The sequence below is a fragment of the Xiphophorus hellerii genome, chromosome 15 (genome assembly GCF_003331165.1).
Source record: "Xiphophorus hellerii strain 12219 chromosome 15, Xiphophorus_hellerii-4.1, whole genome shotgun sequence".
Lineage (NCBI taxonomy): Eukaryota > Metazoa > Chordata > Actinopteri > Cyprinodontiformes > Poeciliidae > Xiphophorus > Xiphophorus hellerii.
The window spans coordinates 4,066,148-4,089,343 of NC_045686.1; the positions used below are offsets into that span (position 1 = coordinate 4,066,148).

Here is a 23,196-nt window from a genome sequence, read left to right on the forward strand (position 1 = left end):
AAAGTTTTTATACAACATATAAACTGAAGAACAGTTTAATTTTAAAAAAGGATGAGAAAAGATCAATCAAGCAGGGGTCAAGCTCCTGTTGTCTCCTTTTCAGATTTAATGTGTAAAGCGTTCTCCAATCCAGGAGGGGGCGCTGCGGTTTATGTTCAAACTGGGGCAGGAACCGGAAGTTTTCCTCCGTGGTAACAGTATCAATTTCCAGTGTTGCGATGTCGGCCGAACCTTGAATTTGTTGCTGGGTTTTATTTCCTTTGAGATCGCGAACAATTAACTCCGTCTTTATTTATCAAAACAGCTGAAAACACAACCGGAAGTGGCTGTTAGTAGTTCGGTAAGTTTTAAACGCAGAATGACGTCAACAAACAATCCTGGTGGTCAGTTAGCCGTTTGTTAGCGGCTACAAACCGGCACAGTCTATAAAATGGCACTTTCTTATGTTTAATATTTTACATGTGTTAACATATATGAACTGTGAGGTAAAACATTTGTTGTTTAATCATATATTTCTTGCTGAGCCGCCGAGTTCAGTGTTATTAGCATGTAGCATGCTAACGGTGGGAGGTTCTAGAAAATGTCCCGTCTGCTTCAGGTTTCAGTCACTGGGTTTGTTTGCATGTCTGCTCTGTGCGTTAGATGTGTCTGGGGAAACCTTAGACCATGAGCAACAGTCATCCTCTGCGGCCTCTGGCCTCCGTGTCGGAGATCGACCACATCCACCTGCTGTCGGAGCAGCTCGGAGTGCTGGTGCTGGGAGAGGAGTACAGCGACGTCACCTTTGTTGTGGAGGGAAAGAGGTTCCCGGCGCACCGGGTCATCCTGGCGGCTCGATGCCACTACTTCAGGTACCACTGCAAGTTCGGGTTCATCGGTCCTGCTGTTTTTCTGTGGTCTAAGGGATCTCTGCAATTGATAGGCTTTATTAAATCTTCTAAAATACTTAGTTATATATGAACTAGTAGTTTTCTATAAAAACAAAATATATTTGTTTTGAAATAATCAGTGTTTATTGTCCCTTCTTGCCATGACACACATTGTTGCTGACATGTCATTATCCACAATTTAAGTTAAATGGATTCAAATTTAATTATGAAAAGCATAGCTACAACTAAAACATTTTCACTAGTATTTAATTCAGTTAAAATATTTTGTATAACCCAAAGGAAAATTAAATTTCATTGTATCATCCAAGGATATTCAAAAATTCGTTGTGGATGGTGATGCTGTGGACTAAAATGATCCCCAGTAGCAGTCAGTCTTACAACTAATCTGAAGAGGCCTCTGACTGAAGACTGTTTATGACTGTCATGACATGCTAACAGCTCAATATCAGGGCACCAGAGATGATATTCCTCAGTAACATGTCCTGGATTAAACCATTGGTTCTTGGCTAGCACTGCTAATCCACTTCATCTGCTTTTGGTGCTCCTCTTTAAATCTCTGTCTGGCTGTTTGGTTAGAATGGCGGGCAGAGAGATGTTGGGGTCGGGGATATGACCCCATTATCCATCATGACAGATGGAAGTTATTAAAAAAACACCTTGTTGTCATGGTTGTGCTTCACAACTGGTTTAAAGTAAAAGAAAAAGCTAAAATCCTTCCAGCTGCAGAGCATCCAGAATCAGAGGGAATAATTGTAAAAAAAAAAATATTGAAACCAACTTAATTTATTAATGTACCTTATCAAGTCCAACATGCTGCCACCATGAGAGCTACAGTCCTATATTTATTATATGAATACTTACTTTTCACAGCAGTTGGTGTGCAGCTAGATTATTTAGAAAACAAGTGACATCTGACTCCAGTTTTAATTTCATACGTAAATGTTGTAAATTTAGTTGCAGTTTATCAAATATAATCTGTCTTTTCCTGAAGATTAAACTGATTATATTGGACTTTTGGACATAAATAATCATCTTAAGCTATGGTGATCACATGACACAATGCGATTCTTCTCAGTGTTCTTCCTTCTGATTTTAAGAATTAATTTCCCTGTGAGTCTGTAGCCATCTGAAGTCCAAACCTACATTTATCAGTTACACCCCTCTGATTAAATATAGTTATCACTCTGATCTCTGTGCCTGCTTCAGGGCCTTGTTGTACGGTGGGATGAAGGAGTCCCAGCCCCAAGCTGAGGTTCGTTTGGAGGAGACCCGGGCTGAAGCGTTCTCCATGCTGCTGAACTACCTGTACACGGGCCGGGCCAGCCTCAGTTCTGCCCGGGAAGAGGTGCTGCTGGACTTCCTGGGTTTGGCTCACCGCTACGGCCTGCAGCCTTTGGAGGACTCAACCTGCGAGTTCCTGCGCACCATCCTGCACATCAACAACGTGTGCCTGGTGTTCGACGTGGCCAGCCTGTACTGTCTGAGCGCGCTCAATGAGGCCTGCTGCGCGTACATGGACAGACACGCTCCAGAGGTTCTCAACTCTGACGGCTTTCTGTCGCTCTCCAAGGTAACATGATGGAGCTCATTACTTACTGCTGCAGTCCAGAGAAAACATCCATACAAGCTGTCTAGACGTATTTAACATTTTTGTTTGTATTTTATCTCTAATCAACTGCTCTGATTGATTTTTATGTAGATATTGATTTGAAAAGCTCTAACTTGACAGGTTATCTCTATTATTTGCTTTTATTTTTAAGTTATATCCATGCCCTATAAAAACACAAAATTGTAAAGTTTGAGGTAATATTAAAAGCAATGTTGTGGGACTGCAGCTAGTGATTAATTTAGTAATTTATTATTCCATAAATCATTAATCGATTGGTAAGTCAAAAAATGGCACCTTCTGCAGATTCTTCATTTAACCACTTACAGCTTTTTCATACAGTATTTGAAATGCATTAAAAAATGTAAATGAATCATAAATCACTTGTAGCAAAGGATCTTCAACTAAAAAAATACTGATGTAAAAAGTTCAGCCTTTTCTGCTTGACTTAGCATCAGTACAGTTTAGAGTTAAACTGATTACTTATATTTCTAGATTAACCAATTAATAATTGGATGAAAAAAGTTTTTTATAAGAGATTTTTTTTCAGAGGATTTGAACCAGGTGAAGCTAAGACTGCCACTTGAAGAATGCTGGGTAGAACACGTAGAAGGTGTTTAATGTTAAATACAAATTGAGTATATTTTTTGTACAGTGTTGGTTTACTACTGCTCAGACTGTGTTGTTCTTTCAGCAAAAGGCCTTAATCAATTCCTAAATTAGTTGATGATTATTTCAATCATTGATCCATCCTATTAATTGTTTCAGCTCTTCAATGTTGGCTTTTTAAATCCTACTCATGCTTTATTTGAATATCTTCCTCCAGGTGGCGCTGCTGACTGTGGTCCGTCGAGACTCCTTTGCTGCCAGTGAGAAGGAGATCTTCCAGGCTCTGTGTCGGTGGTGCCAGCAGCACGAGGACGGGGTGGACACACAGGAAGTGATGTCAGCGGTGCGGCTGCCGCTCATGACTCTGACGGAGATGCTGAACGTTGTGCGGCCGTCCGGCCTGGTGAGCCCCGACGACCTGCTGGACGCCATAAAGAGCCGCTCAGAGAGCCGCAACATGGACCTGAACTACCGGGGAATGCTCAGTGAGTTCTGCTCTGTCCGGACCCGCGGAGCGGCTTCAGCGTTTTTACATCACTGTCTCTGTGTCTGATCCCAGTCCCAGAGGAGAACATCGCCACCATGAAGCACGGAGCGCAGGTGGTCAAAGGAGAGCTGAAGTCAGCTCTGCTGGACGGAGACACCCAGAACTACGACCTGGACCACGGGTTCTCCAGGCACCCCATCGAGGAGGACGGTCGCTCCGGCATCCAGGTCAAACTGGGCCAGCCGTCCATCATTAACCACATCCGGCTGCTGCTGTGGGACAGAGACAGCCGGTGAGACGACCTGCATCCCCAAAAGAAATGAAACTCTGGCTGATAACTGTTGCTTTTAGAAATGTTATGATTTAGTTTATCTAGAACATCTGTTGAGTTGAAGGCACTGACTGATTTAACTGATTATATCCTTGTTCTAAAGGCATTTAAACCAGCCTCCAGTAAATCTAACCAGTAGGATATGATATTGTTTCAGGTCGTACTCGTACTACATCGAGGTTTCCATGGATGAGCTGGACTGGGTTCGGGTCATCGACCACTCCAAGTACCTCTGCAGATCGTGGCAGAATCTGTACTTCACTCCACGAGTTTGCAGGTAAAATAAACTTTTATTTTCTCCTGGTTCAGTTCCGCTCACTGTGGTTAGATCTCAACTCAAACATTTAGGTTAAAATACCTTTCAGATCTGTTTCATTTCAGCCTCCATTTCTGTTGAAACTAACGTGTGAATAATTCCAGATATTCGTTCTCAGTGATTTGATTCTCCCTGTAGATGATTTCACTTTCAACCAAATGTGATAGTCCTGTAAGATGATGAGTTAAACATCTGAAGAAATGTGAGGTATAACTCTAAATGGGTTCATATAGCACATATAATATAGTAAAATAACAAAAACAATCAATTTAGGCGTAACTTACATTTTTGTTGTAATTGTAATTGAGTTTAATCTTTACTTATCTGGTTTTATGTAATTTCTAACCTGTTAATTCGTTATTTCATAATTTTGTTTAACTGGGAGTTGCTGTGGGAACTGAACAGCTGTTTCTAACGTTACCAGGAACTAGCTTCAGTTGTGATGGATGCAAACATGAAACATGATTAGATGACTCATTCATAGCCTTTAAATGCATGCTGCTACAAGCAGTAGCAGCATGTTGCATTTCCTGATTGTTACTTTGATTATATTTTAAGCAGCGCCCTCTGACCTGCTGTAAAGACATAAATCTGAAGTACAATACTTTTAACTTTGTGTTTAGACACTCAGCTTTGTCATTTTTACAGTGTAAAATATTTAAATGTGATATTTTTTTTAAGTGAGTTTAAATGCCTTTGAGTGGTTTTGCGAGCCTGAAACTGGAAATAAAAGTTGTCCTGGTTCCTGCTGCTGCCGCTGCTGTTGTTCAACAGGTCTTTAGAAATACACTAAGGCCTCTAATTAAGGGAAGATATGTTTACATGAGTTACGAAACTTTAGCCCATAAAAACAGATTGACTTCATTACGACTGGATGTATAAGAGAGTTCATGTATAAATGTTTGAGTTTGGACTTTTTCATGCGCAAATGATGAGATCATTATGGTATGATCTCATTATCATACCATGTTGTTATCTTATTTATTACACAAAGATGAAGCCAAAAAAAGATTTTTTTCTACAAACTAAATATGCCTCAAACCTCTAAGTTCATAACAGAGCATGTAAAATCCTTAATTTAAAAATAAATGTGCTTTTGTTTTGCAATGACTATATTTTGGCATTTGGAAGTCTAAACTTTTCTCTTATTGTTTGAAAACTTTACAAAGTGATGCAGAGTTGTTAAAAATCTCTGTTAAACATGATTTTGTTCATTGTGTTCATATTTCTACATTGAAAAAGATGCATATGAGCTCATTTTATTTTGAGATGTATCCTGATTCACAGTTGAGACTAAATGTGTTAAAGTGTTAAATATTTAGAGAAATAAGAAAACAAAACAAGAACATTTTAATATTTTGGAATTTCTATTGTTTAATTTTTTGTTGACATCTGTTTATCCCACTCAAAATAAATTCTTTAGAAACTTAAAGCAGTTTACGTCCTCTCAACGGGCGTAGAAAATTAACAAATGTTGCTCATTCTGTGTACCAAAATGTCTGTGTCATTTATTTTAGTCTCCAGATTTTTTTCGTTTGTTTTCCTGTCTTCAAATTTTGGATGTTTTTCTGGTTTAATGTTTTTTTGTGTGTGTGTGTGTGTCTACAGATATGTTCGCATCGTTGGAACACACAACACGGTCAACAAGGTGTTTCACCTCGTAGCTTTTGAATGCATGTTCACCAACCGTCCATATACGCTGGAGAACGGCCTTGTGGGTAGGTTTGTGGCTGAAAACTTGCTTAATATTATTAGCTTTCATGCGTTATGACCTTAATGTTCCTCTGTGAAATCATTGGACTTAAATGTCACATCCTGTCTCTGAGCTGCTCCCACTGTTCCCAGTTCCCAGTGAGAACGCTGCCACCATCGCAGCCTGTGCCAGTGTGATCGAGGGAGTGAGCCGCAGCAGAAACGCTCTGCTGAACGGCGACACTCGGAACTACGACTGGGACTCGGGCTACACGTGTCATCAGCTGGGCTCCGGCGCCATCGTCATCCAACTGGCCCAGCCCTACTCCATCGGATCCTTAAGGTCTGTAATGGGTCGGGTACCATGTCAGGATCCACCACCGTGTTGAACGGTTCCACTGTCAGAGACACACTTTATTCTACTGTTCCTACGGTAGGAGTAAACAATACTTTTCTGTTTTTAACTGAAAGTTATCAGGTCAAGTTTTTTTTAAAGATTTTGGGGAAATACAGGTGATTCATGAAACATGATTCATTTTTCACTCATTCCTCATGTTCTCGTGCCTCATTTTAATGTCAGTGGTGTAAATTGAAAAGTGAGTGATGTTCATGTAGAGTAAAATCTGCCTTTCAGGGTTTGAGCTCACGTTTCATTCTGTACGTTAAAGTAAATCTAACTTTACTGATTATGTTTCCCTGTGTTGATCCAGGCTGCTCCTCTGGGACTGTGACGAGCGTTCCTATAGTTACTACATTGAAGTTTCCACCAATCAGCAGCAGTGGACGAAAGTGGTGGATTGCACCAGAGTGGCCTGCCAGTGAGGAACCTCTCATTCCTAATGCTCCAACTCCTGCCAAACCTCAGCAGGAGTCGAGTTTTATATGAAGCTGTCATGAATTGAAGCTTTTAATGTAACATAAAATCCTAACAATTTAACAAAGAGCGAGTAAACGTAAGAATACAGATTTAATCGCTGCATAAAAATTACGTTTGTCAGAATGGCTCAGAGTTTAGTTCTGTCTAAAATTATTTGTTTGAACTTTTTTTTCTTGTTGAAGTTATTTAAAGGGGCGGCATTATGAATTTTCCAGGCACACAGTGCAGTTTTATAGAACAAGCATCTAACTATGTTACCTTCAGTTGTTACAAAAATGCTATGCACATCAAATATGACCTAAAAAATGACTTTGTAATTTAATGAATTGAAATTGGGCCAGGGACCTTGGCCAGTGTAGACCAAAGATTCACAATGCTCACAGTAACATAGCACCTCTATAGTCCCACCAGCAGAGGGCGTCTCCACAGGATTGTGCCATGCTTGGTGGCCAATTCGGTTAAATTCTTTTGTTCTAAATGACAAACTAGAATCATACTAAACCTAACAAACAGGGTTCTTCAGTAGAATGTTGTAGTGATGTCATTTCCTCCCAAACTGCAACCATTAGAGGTTTTCTGGTCACACACATCACTCCAGTGATTAGTCACTACAGGCTGAAAGTTTTAAACACATCAGAAAATAAGAAATGTTCTGAATGTTTCCATAGCTGGATGATCGTCTCTGTTCTGAAGTCGATAAAACACAAAACTAGAAACATCCCAGGATGTTTTGCAACTATCATTAAATGGTGGCTGCCATCTTCTTGGGAAGTCAAATGTGCTGAGAGATTTGGTTATATAGAGCAGCAATCAAAGTTTTTTTCTAGGTTTTTCCTGAACTGGATGATTTTCTGCAAATATAAATGAAAGAAATCATATTTGTGATCTGTTGACTCAATCCTGAAGTAGGACAGTTTAAAACTTATTTTAATATTTGTTGCAGATCGTGGCAGACTTTGAAGTTTGAGAATCAGCCTGCTTCCTTCGTCCGTATCGTTGGGACCCATAACACTGCTAACGAGGTACCTGAGCAGCTGAAAATCTGCTTTCTTTAACATTTTAGAGAATTATTCTGTTCTCCCTGTGTCTGGGAGATTTAAACTGAGATCTAGTTTAAATCTGAACTAGATCTCAGGATGTTTGCTGTGTTTTGACCTCTGTCTGAACGTCTCTGCAGGTTTTCCACTGCGTCCACTTCGAGTGTCCCGCCCAGCTGGACATGAAGGTAGCTGAGGGCAGTTCGCTTTCGGATTTGTTTGATTCTGGTGCCGCCAACCAGCAGCAGCGACTTCAGCAACCTTCACGCACACACAGCCTGATGCCCACCCAGCCTTCCTCCTCCTCTCCATCCTCTTCCTCACAGTTCCACCATTAAAAGCTCTCAGACCTCCAAATGCCATTTTGCACAGCTTTCACCATCCAGACTGCACTGCTCTGATGCTGCTAAAGTCCATTGTCTCGTTGTTTCAGTCCATCATCCCTCTGTCATGTGTGCAGCAGTAGAAACCTGTGTATCTGTGGCAGCATACTTTATTTATATCTCCTGTCTTCCCAGTTTTCTGACTGAAATATGGTTTAAATGTACTGACATGTACGTTTTATGAAGGTACTTTTTAATCCTTTCAGAATCTTGAACTCCGATTTATTATTTTTTTTCTTTAACGACGAGGCAAACACTGACATGATTATGCCGTACTACTAAAAAAAGCAGTCAGACCAGGTAGGGAAGGGAACAGCGATGTGAATTTGATAAATTCATACTAATACCTTTGAAGAACAAAAAGGATTCAATCCTTATCAAGCTATTTTTTAGGAATTTGTCTTAAAAAAACAGATCCAACTGACTTTTCTTACCATAAACATAACAGAGTTGCAATCATATATTTTTTAAAGTTTGAAAGCTCATTCTTAAATAAACCCACCAGAGCAGGGAAGTAAAAGCATCTTGTTGCTTTTTAGGTGCAAATAAAACTTATTAGTGTTATGCATTTACATATTGAGTAATAACTGAGAATTTGAATATCAGGCTTTCGTACGCTAAACGAGGCAGATGCTGATATCTGGTGCCACTTTTGATAAGAATTCACACCATAGATGAATGTCATAAGCATTTAAGTTGCTTAATATAAATAATTGGGGGTTAAGTTTGCATAAAGACATAAATCAGGGCTCAGAGCTCGGACCAAATTAACATGCACTACGGCTGCCTGATGTGAAGAGTTGGAAATATAAGCAGCTGCTGTTTGCACTTTATTTTAGGACACAGAAATAAAGTTTGCAGATTGGATTTTCTGACTGAATTACAGCTCTAGAGTTCTGATTGGGTGTCTTTCTATTTGTAAGAACAATTAATTTAAACTCTTAGTGGTTTCTGGGGGATGTAGTAAGATTTTCTGTTTGAGGTTTTTATTTAAATAAGCTGTTCTGTGTTTATTTTTTTCTTGTGTGCATTGAAGTTTTGCACTTTTGAGTTTAAAGAAATCTTATTAGATTTGTTCAGTGTTGTATTATGAGAAATAAGATAATTAGCTCAATTGTTTTCTCTCTTACCACCTCCTCTTTGCAGTGTATAAGATTGATTAGCTGGTTAAAGTCTTCCTCACTAACTAAACGAAATAGGGCTGTTTATGTTATGATAGAGATGATATCCCATAGCTTTATGAATTTTCCTAGTTTAGCTTTTTGCTTATATTATTTTTGATCAGTGATGCTGATTGTGTTTCTGCACTCATTGTTCTACAAACTGCTTCTCAGTAATGTGATTTTTAATTTTTGGAGATCAACTAACAATGCTAGCTAGTTGTGATTTCTGTGAAGGGGTCCCACTGATGTGCCCGTGTGGAAAGCTGCTGTTAGCCGTTAGCTGCTGTAAGTGACGTCTTTCATACAGGCGATGCAGTGACCTCGATCTCCTGAGTCCTCAAAGCTTCTGTTACAGAACAAGCTGTGCTGATTGATTAGTAACTATGTGTTCATCATGCTTTAGGCACTAATGCTCTGTTAGCTCATTAGACAACGTTGATGCTACCTAATGAGAGGTTGTTGTTGTCATTAAACTTTTAATAATCTTTGATTTTGAAACTTGAATGGCTCACTGTGACATTTTCTTTAAAATGGGTATTGGAACAGTTTTTATTTCTTTTTTAAATTGTGCAACACATTTTGGGCCCACATGGGTCCCACTTTTTACCCAGAGGAATCCTGCATCAAGACAACTAACGTGTAACCATTGTGAAATCTCCAGATGTCTGCCCATTCCCTACTTCCATGGGTCCTGTGTTGCAAGTGTTGGTTGAACAGAACTGATAAGATGGGTGAGAGTTTTGGATGTAGCAACAATCCTGACATCCTACTTTTGCAAAGTGAAGTTAGTAACACATTTACAAATAGCAGTAAGTAAATGCATTATCTACCATTTCTTTCTATCTTTGGCAGCATGAGGGTTTAACGACATCATCTATATTCCCACCTAATTCATTGCAGTAGTTTCACGTGAAAAAAGTCAGATATTCCATTCTATCTTACATTTTTCTCCCTGGTTTTTGCAGAACATTTAAAAGGGATTTTAAAAACTTTTTTTAATAGTTTAACCCATTTAACCACACAAAGTACATCAAACTCTTATTTTTAAAATATAAATGTTAAATTTGTTTGATTTAGTTGATTAAAACTTTCTGTCTGAGCTTTACTCAGGTAAACAGATTACAGCAAAGCCAATAATCGCCACTAGGCCGACCAATTCACAGTCTCGCTGTATTTTAACGTCAGCTGCATAAAAAAGTAAAATATTTTCATTTATTTCCTACTCAGTTCAGTTTTATCGTGTAATTTTTAGTTTCTTGCTTCATTCTGCTTTTGTCTCGTCGGTCAATATTGACATTTCTGGTTTGATGGACGCGTTTCCGGCCTAACTCAACGTACCAGCGACGTGTGAATGGGGGTGGTCCTGCGCCGCTGTGAGGGGAAGGCCTTGGTCTATTTATTTTTTCTTTCTTTTATCTCACCCTCCCACCTATTTAACGTCGCCATAATTGTGTTTTATCTGTTTCTCCGGACGGCTGGTGGTCATTTCCCGTTTTTCGGTGCGGTGTAAAGCACCGGGACTCCCCCCATTTCTCTTTCCGCTCGCCGATCGAAACGTCCGAATGTCCAGCTGATTGCTTTGAGTACCGTTCAATTATTCCACTTCAAACCGAGCCGTTTGTTCTTCCCAACGGCCGAAACGGACCACCTTCACCGCCCTTCCTCCTCGGATTGTGGACTTTAACGGAAGCTAACATTCTTCCTTTGTTTTGTTTTGTTTCTTTTGGTTGTTGGACCGTTTTCCTCGTTCAAGGACCAGGCCCCGGACTCATCCCCGGCCTTGCGTTTCCATACTGGGGCTTTTTGGGGGCTTGTTGGAAGTCATGGGAGACACAAGTGAACGGAGCAAAGCTTCCTCTCTACCTCCCCGGTGTCCCTGCGGATTTTGGGGGTAAGTTTTTGAGCCGGTATAAACTAGATTAAACCCTCTATCTATAACCGAAAAGTAAATCCGGATGAAATGTTCTCAGCGGGTTCAAACCCATTGTTGTTGTTCTATCGAGCAGGCCGAGGGTGGGGGGTTGGGAAGTTGGCTAATAAATACACCTTATCGCCTTTAAAACAACTACATTTAATTACATGTATAGATACATGATGGATAAATGTAATTCCGGTGGTGGGTTTTGTTTTTCGCTTTAAAAAGATGGTGTTTTAAATCCGTTCGTGAAGCCAGGAGATGACGTATCCGAGAGAGAAAATGATTTATTGCCAGCAGGTTTCTTTTAAACGTGCCATTTTGTCCTTAATCCTTGAAAAGAAATATAAATAAAAACTACTAACAGGTGCTTTTGCATATATTGTAAACAATTCCTTCATTCAAAAAAGCCTTTAAGCATATTCAACCGTTTTTACAGTCGGTTTTGTCAAACTAGTGGATGTGTGTTGCATACCGGATGTGATTCACTTATGTCTGCTGTGTTCCCCAATAGGAGAAATGACTTCATATGATCTTTAATCTATTCAACAGCCACACAAACGACTGTCAGCTTGTTTCTCTCCACCATTATGCTACTCATTGGATAGAAACAGAGTGTTCTCAGCTTATCTCTGTTTCATTACTGGACACTCACCGTTTTATCCCTGATTAATGGAGGCCACCTTCAGACAGGAAGATACTCCCATGTTTTCTGTCATATGACTTGTCATTTGGGAAGCAGCCACCCCTCACCCATTTGCCCAGTACTCTGGGTGTAGTTGGCAAACCTGAGCCCACCTGTCAATGTCAAGTGACCCAGATGGTACCTTTGAGTGTTAATGACTCTGGCTGCCTCCACTCAGAATAACACCTGCCTGGAGCCGCAGGCCGGCCTGACCCACCTAACCTTCTGGCTGCATTCAGCTCCGAACAGGACCTTCCTTACAGGAATGGATGTTAACCTTTAACGTTATCTAAAAAAAAAAAAACTGTTTAATTTTAGATCCTGTTGAGCAGCTTTCAGCTTCTAAATGGACCAATTCCTCTCTGTTATTGGCCCTTCTTCCTGTTGTAGCTCATGAAAATCACATTTTGAGATAATTTTTTTTAACTAAGTCATTCTCAGTTATTAATTTAGCATTTGAGGCATTAAAAATCCATAAACGCTGGTGTAGACTTCCTTCTCAATTTATGACCTTTTATCTTGATTTTAAAAAAGTGTTTTTGAATATTGTCACTTGCTATCATCTTTTGGACAGTTTGAACATGTGCCAGATATGTGTATTTTACTATTGTTGAATCTAAGTAAAGATAATCTGTGTATCATTGTAACCAGTATTATGAGTCAGTCCTACTGATCTGTTTCTTATGTCGGTAAAATATAAGAATTCACAAATCCTGATTTAAAATTTCACTTTTCGTTTTAAGTCTGAGCTTCTGGTTCCAGTATTTCTATTGAAACAAAATGTTTTGTGTGAACTTTGGTTTAATTTCAACAAATAAATAAAATATATTTATGGGTAAGAACTTTAATTATGTGGTCTCAAAATAGGAACTCCAAGGTGTGAAGACGACGACTCTGAGTGTTTAAAATAGTTTTCATTCCAGTCTGAACTTTACTGGCGGCGCCTCTCAGGCCAAGTTTGGATCAGATTTTAATCTTGATGAAACAAATATTGAAATAAAACAATCATCACCCTGTTAAAGAGCAGAAATGTTTTCCTACTCATCCTGCAGCATTAGTGCGATAACTTCTGTAGGAAGAACAATGATGGGAAAATCCCATGAAGTTTTAGTTTGTGTCCCATTGACAAGAGCGACAGGTGACAGAAACGCCTCAGTGTTGTCATGGAGACTAACGAGGGGTCCAGAACGGGACGGAAGCAGATGAAGGTTCAACATTGGAGGAAAACCAGAACAGAGCAGATGTTCTTCTAAGAACAGCCATCATCTTAACATCACAGCTTTTAATGCTGATTCATAGTTCAGTTGGGACATCAGAATAACTGAAAACACATAGAACGCAGATTTAAAAGGTGGACATTTACATCTGTCTTCATTAACGCAGTCAGCCAGTGGATTGAAATGAAGCAACAATAACTGTGACATAATTAGTTGAATCCAGCCATAAGGATATCTGGTGTAACAGCAGTTTTCTGTTTCTGTTTGTCTTTGCTCAACTGGGACTTGAAGGAGCAGTTTCCAAAATAATGTTAAAGTAAATGAAGCTTCCTGGCTATAGAGGTTATGAAAGCTGTTATATTTCACTCAGGATGTGAGATAACTGTCATCTGAGATGTTGAAAATGGGCTTAATCTTACTGGCTTTTATTTATGAAAGAGGAAGGTAGTTTTTTAGTCCCATTTATTATCTTGCTGTGAATGAACATATTAAAAAAAACATAACTTTGTGTTTTATCTTGTGTATAATTTAGCTTTTCCACATTCTGAAACAGACTCTGGATGTCTGAGCTGTTGAATAACTGTTACTGTTTTATCTGTTCTTACAGGTCCAGTAAAACCATGAACTTATGCTCTAAATGTTTTGCTGGTGAGTCTTTCTAACAGCTTTATTTGTTCCAGATTGTTCTTGCATTTTATTACTTGGTAACTGTTTCAGTACAGTAATGGTAGAGAACAGCAGGTGGCAGGAAACTGTAAAGCAGATCTAAGAAGTACAGTTTGTAGGCTGGAAAAACAATTTCTCATAAAAAATAATGAATTTAACTTAATTAGTATCTTAGATTTTCTCCTTCTATTTAGTAAGGTTGACTTGTTATGCAGGCTTTCTTAGGCCTTAGACACGAGAACTTTTAATATATTTAGACAACAAAGTTTAGTTAACCAAGGGTGTTGAAAGTGAGGCTCAGGGGCCATTTGTAGGCCCTACACTGATCTTGTGTGGCCCCATCGACCACAATTCAAGAATATTTTTAAAGAAATTAGAACAAAACTATGACTTTTACAATCTACTTACGAAAATGTCAGCTAACACAAAGTGATCATATTTTCCAAGCTCTATGCCTTCATTTCCAGTTTCATTCTAAATAGGGCCAAATCTACACATTGATTATTACTTTAAAGAAACAAATTAGCTTTTAATTTCAATATCTGAACTTGGCTAAATTCAGCAAGTGCTTCCAAATGAAGACTGGCCTAAAGCCTGTTTTATTATTGCTGAGAACTGATAAAATAATTTCTCAGTTTTCTTCAGTTGAGCCCAGAATAATAAGCAAACTGGTTTCCTTTCTTTTAACAAGAAAATTGTGCAAAAAACATTTGAAGTGTTGGGTCTATGATTGCATTTCTAGAAAATGATGATTGATTTCTTTATTTGTTTAATTAAAACAGTTCACACTTAGTTTAATGCTGAAAAGTAAAAATAAAATAAATAAATTTAGTTTTTAAAACTTATACTTTTCTGGTAAGACTTTTGAGTTGAAGATTTTGTCTAAAAGTTTGGACACCCCTTCTGACTTAGAAGTCAGGTTCTCTAACCTGGTTCTCTAACCTGACTTCTAACCCCAAACACATCAAACGTAACACCAATGGTGTATGGTAAAGTTCGTCTTGTTTTTTATTAGTTTTAAACTCCAACATGACGCTCAACTTGGTCATCTCTCCACACTAAAGCCTCCACTCATTCTGTGATTGCCTTTTTTCCTGTTTACCGCTAACATTGTGTGGAAGCTGTATACACATACACCATACTCCAGGTTTAGCACCACCTACAGGTGTGGAGGAGTAAAAGCAGTGTTTTTTGGCCGCTTGTAAACATTTCCACCTGGGCGGGGCCTTAATGATGTTTTACTGATGTGAAGCAGTTCCTGAATGAATCAGTCGATGTTACAGCCATCCCCAAGCTGCACAGAAAATGTTGGTTTCTCTTCCTCAAACCTTCGTTATATTTAATCTTTCTCTACAAACTGAAATCAGTAAAAACCGTTGAGATAAAAATAACTTCCATGTAAATGATCCTGTCCTCAAGCTTTCTCCTGCTTTTTTGCATGCAGTGGACCTGATTACATTAAGATATTTCTGCTGAGTACTAATATTTGCTTTAAAACCTTCTCAACTGCATATCTAAGTTTAACTTAAATATGCAGAATAATTTAATATCTAAAATAAAACTAGTTAGTTCCTCCTTCTACATGTTTCTGTTTGGAGTTTAGTTTCTCTCCAGTGGTTAACACGAACACTTGTTGCTTAACTACAGTCGCCACAATTTACTGCAGAGATTCAAATCCCTGAATGCGGCAGGTGAGTGCATGTTGGGTGGGTTGCATCGTTGCTTTGCGGCGGTGCGTTCAGGTCCCCTGTGACGGCTGCAGCAGAGCTGATTAAACGACAGATTCTTGTTTTCAAGGTTTTTCTCTGTCATCCCAACCCAAAGCCAATCCAGCTGAAGGGAGATGTTGAGTCATAGATCAGTTGATTGAAGAAAAGCTGAAAATATTTCCTTGATAATGAAATGTGACTCATGTAGGTTATTTTAAAACTGGTTTGAAAAGTACCGGACTCCTCCTGTGGTTTCTGGGTTTCTCCGGTTATAAAGTTGTTTTTAGATTTTCTTTCATTTCCCGGACAGAGAAAAGCCCCAGTTAAAGTTTAAACATGCTAAGAAATGCATGAAGTTTTCTCTAGTCTGGCTGTGGTGGATGGATGGAGGATGCACTGCAGCCCCGTCTGTGTCCATGGCAACCAGTGGGCACTGCAGACAGAGGACCTAAGGGCCCGACTCTGAGGCTCCCACCAGAGACAGCGCCGCTGCTCAGAATAGACCCAATACACACCAGTGTGGAGCCGAGCAGAAGTGGGTTGTTGCAGACCAGCAGCCACTCTGAGCTTCAGTAACCAGGCTGGAAACAATACCTGCAGGCTTCAGGAGAGTCTGAGGCCAAGCTCTGGTTTCCAAGGTGACCAAACGGTTTTTCTACCAGCCTGGAAGTAACTTGGACATAAGGAAAACTATTTTGTTCCACCTGGAAATCTAAACTGAAGTGTAGAGATGCACTGATCAGTGTCGATGTGTTACGTCTTGTTTGAATTGCTGACATACGTTGAAAACTGAATTATGAAGTCGACATTTTAAAAATTCATTAGCTTCTTAAACCAGCAACACTGTCACTGTTAGCATGGGTAGCATTATTAAAACAACAGTATTTATGGATATTCCCTTATCTTGACTCATCCCCAACTTTCTCAAATGAAAGATTTTTCAGAACAAAATTTTAAACCTTAAAAGAATAAATCAATCTTTACTGCAAACAGCCTTCCTGTTATCTATTAAACTCTCTATTGAAGCCTGAATGAGCTGCAGACATGTCCTGACACGTTTCCTTTTAAATGGTTTCTTCCATTGTTTCCTCCAGTGTTGCCAGACTGGGCTGGTATCCCCCCATTGGGTCGGTTGTTGAAATTGCTGCTTTTCACAACATTTGTTGTTTTTAGAAAATGTTTAAAGGAAAATTCTATCAAGACAGTTGTCATCATGTTGCAGAAAAGCACATTTGCGTGCATATCCTTTCACTCATTTTATTAATTCATTTTGAAATGCCTATAGTGTGTCAAACGTGACATCATCAATGATTAATAATAATTGGTTAATAAAGCGTTATCATGTTGTAAAACATAAATAAAGTTTAATTTGAAAGGGCAAAAAACACAAGTAGTGTTGTCATGAATTGAAAATGTCTAACTTTTAGTCTTCTTCACTCAGTAACAACATCTGCACTTAAGAGAGTTGTTCCTGTCACCTAGGTGACTTTAAATATGACTCATTCACTGACCGGTAAAATATCAGGTTTTTGAGTTTTCAACTTTCCAATGAAACTGAAGATCAACTAAATCTGATCACTTTCTCTGTTTATCTGTAGTTAATTGGTTTTGTTTACCAAGAGATTAATGTTTAAACCAAATATCCTAAAAGAAATGGAACTGGTAACTTAAAAAGTTAACTAAATAAATATTTCGCGGCAAATATGTGAACTGAAATTTGTGTGTTTTGACTAAAGTTAAAAGTTGTTTTTAACAAATTTGTCAGACCACAAGCTTAAACTTGGAAAATGATCTAGAATTATTGATTATTTTCCAAACATGATCGCTTTTTCTGCTACATATCACGTCAGTTATTGAATTATTCAAGTATCAGGAATGTTTGTTTGGTGTTTTAAGATTTTATTTAAGAATCTAATATGAGATCTTCAGATGCTGCTGACTCAATAAGGTTCAAGTCTACTGGGTCAAAGGTCAGCATGAGGAAAGTCGCCTTAGACTTGAGAGCAAATGATCTGAAGATTTAATCCTTTCTCCCCAGCAGGGAGAAGTAAAGGCATGCGAGCTGCATGAACGGTTGTGCAAATTTCTTATTACACGTTTTTTTTGTTTTTTTTATTACTGCATAAATAATTTTTCATGACAGGATAAATGCGGCTCATTAACAGTTGAGATTGCAGTGTGGTGACGCTTTTCCCCTCCATCTCTGCGTCCAGATGTCCAGAAGAAGCAGCCAGAGGACGACCTCGCCTCCAAGCCCATCCAAAGTCCCGGGAGTAGCCAATCATCCGTGTTCAGCAGCGACAGCAGCAGTAGCAGTAGCCAGTCCTTATCGTTGTCGCTGCCGCCCGGCTCGGAGCCGCCGTCAGCCGCAGAGTCAGCGGCCATGTTCTCCAGCCGGACAGAAGGTAAACGTCGTCATGGTTACCCTGTTCACCTGTTTTAGCAAGCAGTTTTTAAGGCATCAAGTCTTAACACTGCATAACGTATAAGTTACAAAATAATTTCAGAAGTGAATGAAATGTGAATGTCTAATATGAAGCTGACAGCTTGGTGAGAGACTTTGATGATGAAGGAAGATGATGATGTTTGTGTTTTGTGTCCAGTGGAAGAGTGCAGAGCTACAGAACCTGGCTGGTCTAGAATGTAAAACTTTGACTGGACACTAGGTGGAGCAGCTCCCAGTCTTTGAAGCTTTCGTAGAAAGAGTTCAGTTAAAGTCCCTGCATGAAGCCGGGTTCAGACATGCAGAGTTCACAGAGACAGCTGCCTCAGCAGCAAAATGTCTGTCCTCTAACAGCTAATCTGAGTTTAGCTTATTAACAAGTCAGGAGATCACATCATGAATTTTTCTGCTTAACGTTCGTTTACTGATTGATGCTTTTGGGCTTCATGTAACATTAGCTTCAAAAACTAAGCTATGAAAGGCTGACGGTAGAAATCACAGGAAGAAGTCGTAGGTTATGTTCATACAGCTGCTCTGGATGCTCTACTCAGATTTTTTGCTGAAATGTAATATATTTGCAAATAATCAGCTGCATATCTGATTTAATTCTACATATAGAAGTGGCTCAAATCAGATTTCTCAGGGGGATAAAAACATCAAAATTGAGCCGTTCAGACGGCCATGAAAAAGTCACATATGGACAAAATAAATACATTTTAGTTGCATTTGCCTGCTGTGAGAACATAGAGATAGTCAGATCATCACTTCATCAGATCTGTCTCTGCAAATCATTCAGAAAACACTCGGTGTGTGTCCAAATTCATTCATTCATTCATGCATTTTGCCTTTGTGAAACATTTTGCGACCCATATGTCTGAAAGATGCTATAGAAATAAGCATTTACTTTTATTAATTTAGTTCTACACAAATTAAAAGCATGAATCAGTTGTGTTGTTAGGCTTTTACATAGACATGTTGCTAATCATTTTTTTCAACTTTTAAATTATTTGATTCGTTAGAAAAGATTAAATAAAGATCCTCAATATTTCGAGCTAAATTTTTACCATCTTGCTTAATCCTGTCATGGTTGCTAGGCAACAAGACATATGTAAGGTAGGGGTGGGAATAAATCTGAAGCTCACTTCAGGTTTTTAGACAGTAGAGGGAACTCTACTGTCCATACCGGCTCTTTAATGCATCTTTAGGACAGGTTGTGCTGCATCAGGTTAGAACATTGATCTAAACCTGTAATGTGATGAAGAGTATTTGACCTTCATTTCCTGTTTCATGTCCAACCAGAATCCTCAGATCTCTGAAGGTAGCGTCTTCTGCCTTCGTAACAGTTGAACCTCGTGTTTTCATCATTATGTTGTTGTTTCCAAGGTTTTCCCTCCAGCAGGCTGTTGGCAGTGGAAGCAGGTCATTTCTCTGTGTGTATCTCTCATCCTGTGACTGTCCATCTGCAGGCGTGACGTCCACAGAAACGGCCCAAGGCACACTCTGCACACCCACAAAACGCCCGCGCGAATCAGGTAGGCGTCCGCCCCCTCCCCGCCCGCCGCCCTGCATGAGCTGCCCCACTTCCAGCTCCACACACACGTAACCCCGCCGGTTGTGTTCGCAGCCTCCGGCCCAGAGAGCGAAGCCACGCCGGAGAAACGGCCGCGCACAGAAGAGAAGGAGGGGAACGGCGAGGAGAGCCGCAGGACGCCCAAACAGAAGAACCGCCGGCGCTGCTACCGCTGCCAAACCAAACTAGAGCTGGTGCAGCAGGAGCTGGGCTCATGTCGCTGTGGTGAGTCCTGCAGAACCCCAACACAAACAAAGTACTGAATGTTAAACAGGACTGCAACAAGCAATTCATTCATTTAATTATTCTCAAGATTAATCGAGTATTCTGACTAAAAAAAGGACATTCTGCTGATTTTTCATTTACCTAGTGAAGCCTTTCTTTAAGCAGTATTAGAAATGCATTAGAAGATGCAAAGGAAAAATAATTTACTTCCTTTTTAAAATAAGAAAATAAACATTTTATTGTCTAAAATGCAATAAAAACCCCCTCAGTTTTAGCTTCACCTAGTTTAAATTCTGTGGGGGAAAAATCTCCTATTAAGCTTATTTTGGTATAAAAATATTAATCATTTAATTGGCAAGAGTCAGCAGATCAGCCTAAACTATATTAATAAAAGGCTGAGCTTTTCACATGTTGATGTTTGGATGTTTTAGCTGCAGATTCATCCTTTCCTACCAATAATGTTGTTGCCTTTTAGGTCGTACAATTTTTATTGTCATTTAAAAATGGAATTAAATGTATATATTTGCACTTTCTTGTACATTTCTAATATTGTGTAAAATATTCTGAATTGTCACAGTAATATAGTCGATGATATAACAATGATGCTCGATTACTAAAATGAACGCTACAGTTTTCATCTTTTCATTTGTTAAAAACTAAACATGCAGAGCCGTGAAGCTCTGTGACCAAACATGGAACGTTCTGAGCGTTTCCTAGGTTCCCGCCTCACTGCGCTCCGTTTTTCCTCCAGGCTACGTGTTCTGCATGCTGCACCGTCTACCTGAGCAGCACGACTGCCTGTTCGACCATCTGGGCCGCGGGCGCGAGGAGGCCGTGCTCAAGATGGTGAAGCTGGACCGCAAGGTGGGCCGCTCATGCCAACGCATCGGGGAGGAGTGCTCCTGATCGGCCGACCCGCTCCACAGACCAGGCACTTAAAGAGGAGGAAGAGGAGGAGGAAGACTGGGGGGGAGGGGAGGGGATGGTGGGCAGGGCGTCCTGCATCTGACCCAATAAATATGGATCTAAGCTCGGTGCTGGAGCGTTTGCTCTGTTTCAGGCCCGCTCAGCATGTTCACACACACACACACACGCAAACACCCCGACACACACACACAGCCTTAACCCCACCCTCCCCTCCTGGAGAGGACGGACCCGGTCAGACTCGTCGCCATGGTTTCCTCCTCTTCTCTCCGTTTCTCTCTCCATCACAGGAAGTCCGGTCGAACGGTTCCGCCGCTCGGCCCGCTTTCATCTCTTCTTCCTGTCCTCCATGACTCGGCCGCGGCGGGGGGTTAGGCTCCGCCCCGCGGCCGCTCCTCAGGTCGCCATCAGGGGGTTGGAGTGTAAAACCTGTAACCCACCTTCCTCTTCCTCATTTCTTCTTCTTCTGTTCCTTTCATGACGTTTCGGTCCACGCGCAGCGTCACAGTGCCCCGCATGGCGTTGGGTGCCATGACGGTGATACGTTCTGTTTTTCCCAGCCAGTCCCTGCCTCGGCTCACCTGGACTAAATCATAAATCTTAATATTAATGAGGAAAAAAACACTAAAGGACCGAGTCCAACAGATCAACCCTGTAGCAGATCCTCTTCTCCCGCTGAGTGGTACACAGACGGCGACGCGACTTCATTTTGTTTTCACTGAAAGTGTTCGACACCAAAACGGCATCTGAAGTTCATTAGTGCTGAAGTGAACTGAAATCATTCTGCAGTTCATTTGTTCTGTGTTTGGGACTGCAGGAAGCTGTTTGGAATGTAATAATTAGCATCTTATTTCATGTTTATATATTTTTTTTTTTTTCAGCATAAGTCACCTTTTCTGCTTCTGAGCTTTCTTTTCATCAGAGAAAACCAGGATTAAAAAAAATCAGTTTAAACCTGGGATGTTTGCCTCAGCTTCTGGTGTTGTCATAGCAACCAGCTGTGATTGGCTGAGCTGTTTCAGATTTAAACTGATTCTGTGTTTTAATGATGCTTCAGGTGGTTTTGGCTGCAGAAACGAGGTGAATTGTTGAGTTTGGTGGTTGGTTCTGACTGGGCCTCTGCAGCCTGCCTGTTCGGACTTTGTGCTGTGCATATTGTTCAGTTTTTTTCCATCTGTTCTTCAGAGACTCGCTCTAACATGTATCCGTTTGTGGCATTGCAGACGTTTTCTTCCTCCTCTTCGTTCTTAATTTGGGCATTCAGTGTGCGTGCAAAGGTTTGAAGTTGCAATCTGTTAAAAACAGGCTCGGAATAACCGCACGGTGCAGCGTTACCCACAATGCATCATGGGTAATGCTGGACTGTATGTTTTGTTGTAGGATTAACTGAGAAGCGCGAAGCAGAACTGGAGCTTCTGCAGCGTGGCGGGTTGAAAACCTGTCCATCACCACTTTACTATGCTAACCCTCGGCACAACCGGATTATTTCTTCCCTCCTTCGCCTCTCCCGTCTCCCACGGCGACGCAGCAACGTGTGAGAGGGTTCTGGAGAAGTTCTGACTAGTTCTCATTTCCATGCGTTTCTTTTCCTTTGAGTGTTGATGAGAAATGGAAAAAAAAAGATTATCTTTCTGTACCTTTTTAAAGAAGAAAATTATTTAACCTTATATCAGTTTGAGTTACTTACACCTTAGCATAGAGTGGCATATTTAGTTAAATGTATAAAGCAAGAACATAATTCTGTCCTATTTTGTTTCCCTCTTTAATTTGATCATGTTCCACTTTTGTTTTTCTGCTGAGGAAATTAAACTGGATTAGAGGATGTTGCTTTTGTGTTGGTGTCAATTTATTTCCATATGTTTGTCAATACAAACCTAACTTGTATCGGTATATTGAAAAGTAAGAACCAAAACAATAATCTATTTCAGTAATTCTGTAACAAAAAAAAAACACTTGGTGTTTTGAAGGCGGTTAAATTCAGAAAGACTTTTTTTAATCCCAAAGAGAAATGGAATGTAACTCATATCATCCAAGGATCTTTAGTGTCGCTGTCGATGGTAATCCAGTGGGTTGAAAGGGTCTCCAGTAGCAGTCAGTCTTGCAGTGAATCTGAATAGGCTTCTGACTGAAGGCTGTTGCTATATGACTGTTGTGACATGTTAATGGCCCCATTTCCAGACAGCAGAGATATTTCACAATAACATGATCTGGACGACATCATCAGTTGTTGGCTAGCTGCTAGCTAGCTGCTTTTGCTGTTTCTCTCTCAGTTCCTGTTTGGCCGACCGGTTAGAAAGCTGAGAGACGGCATTATGATCTGTTGTAGCGGCGGTTTGAACTTCCTGCTTCTCTCCATTCTCTGGTTCTGCTCTGCATCCATGAAGCCTCTTATTCAACTCCTTTGGGGTCAAAGTTCATGTATCGTTTGAGCTTTTGAGATGCTAATCTGCT

General features: G+C 40.1%; 2 protein-coding genes across 3 annotated transcripts; both read left to right on the forward strand.

Annotated features, from left to right (window-relative positions):
• The first annotated feature begins 167 nt into the window (after window positions 1-167).
• Window positions 168-9,895, forward strand: btbd9 (BTB (POZ) domain containing 9). The gene is made up of 11 exons (XM_032585575.1): window positions 168-340; window positions 643-851; window positions 2,097-2,460; window positions 3,323-3,590; window positions 3,665-3,884; window positions 4,081-4,200; window positions 5,848-5,957; window positions 6,085-6,274; window positions 6,642-6,749; window positions 7,752-7,830; window positions 7,986-9,895. Exons 2-11 carry the CDS (start codon window positions 667-669, stop codon window positions 8,181-8,183), a joined length of 1,842 nt encoding a protein of 613 aa, XP_032441466.1. The 5' UTR covers window positions 168-340; window positions 643-666; the 3' UTR covers window positions 8,184-9,895.
• Window positions 9,896-11,099: 1,204 nt separating this feature from the next.
• On the forward strand, window positions 11,100-22,572 carry LOC116734110 (AN1-type zinc finger protein 3-like). Of its 2 annotated transcripts, XM_032585273.1 has the most exons (7): window positions 11,215-11,282; window positions 13,816-13,856; window positions 17,622-17,656; window positions 17,797-17,988; window positions 19,493-19,558; window positions 19,651-19,821; window positions 20,573-22,572. In XM_032585273.1, the coding sequence occupies exons 3-7, from the start codon at window positions 17,650-17,652 to the stop codon at window positions 20,725-20,727; spliced, it is 591 nt and encodes a 196-aa protein (XP_032441164.1). In that variant the 5' UTR covers window positions 11,215-11,282; window positions 13,816-13,856; window positions 17,622-17,649; the 3' UTR covers window positions 20,728-22,572. The 2 variants fall into 2 exon arrangements, with proteins under 2 accessions (XP_032441163.1, XP_032441164.1); XM_032585272.1 differs by lacking the exon at window positions 17,622-17,656 and having other exon boundaries at window positions 11,100-11,282.
• The last annotated feature ends 624 nt before the right edge of the window (window positions 22,573-23,196 follow it).

Coding starts and splice junctions, on each gene's coding strand:
- btbd9 (XM_032585575.1), top strand. CDS start 667: ATGAGCAACAGTCATCCTCTGCGGCCTCTGGCCTCCGTGTCGGAGATC. Junction 3,885..4,080: donor CTGTGGGACAGAGACAGCCG/GTGAGACGACCT, acceptor ATATTGTTTCAG/GTCGTACTCGTACTACATCG. Junction 6,750..7,751: donor TGCACCAGAGTGGCCTGCCA/GTGAGGAACCTC, acceptor TATTTGTTGCAG/ATCGTGGCAGACTTTGAAGT.
- LOC116734110 (XM_032585272.1), top strand. CDS start 11,215: ATGGGAGACACAAGTGAACGGAGCAAAGCTTCCTCTCTACCTCCCCGG. Junction 17,989..19,492: donor GTTCTCCAGCCGGACAGAAG/GTAAACGTCGTC, acceptor GTCCATCTGCAG/GCGTGACGTCCACAGAAACG. Junction 19,559..19,650: donor AAAACGCCCGCGCGAATCAG/GTAGGCGTCCGC, acceptor TTGTGTTCGCAG/CCTCCGGCCCAGAGAGCGAA.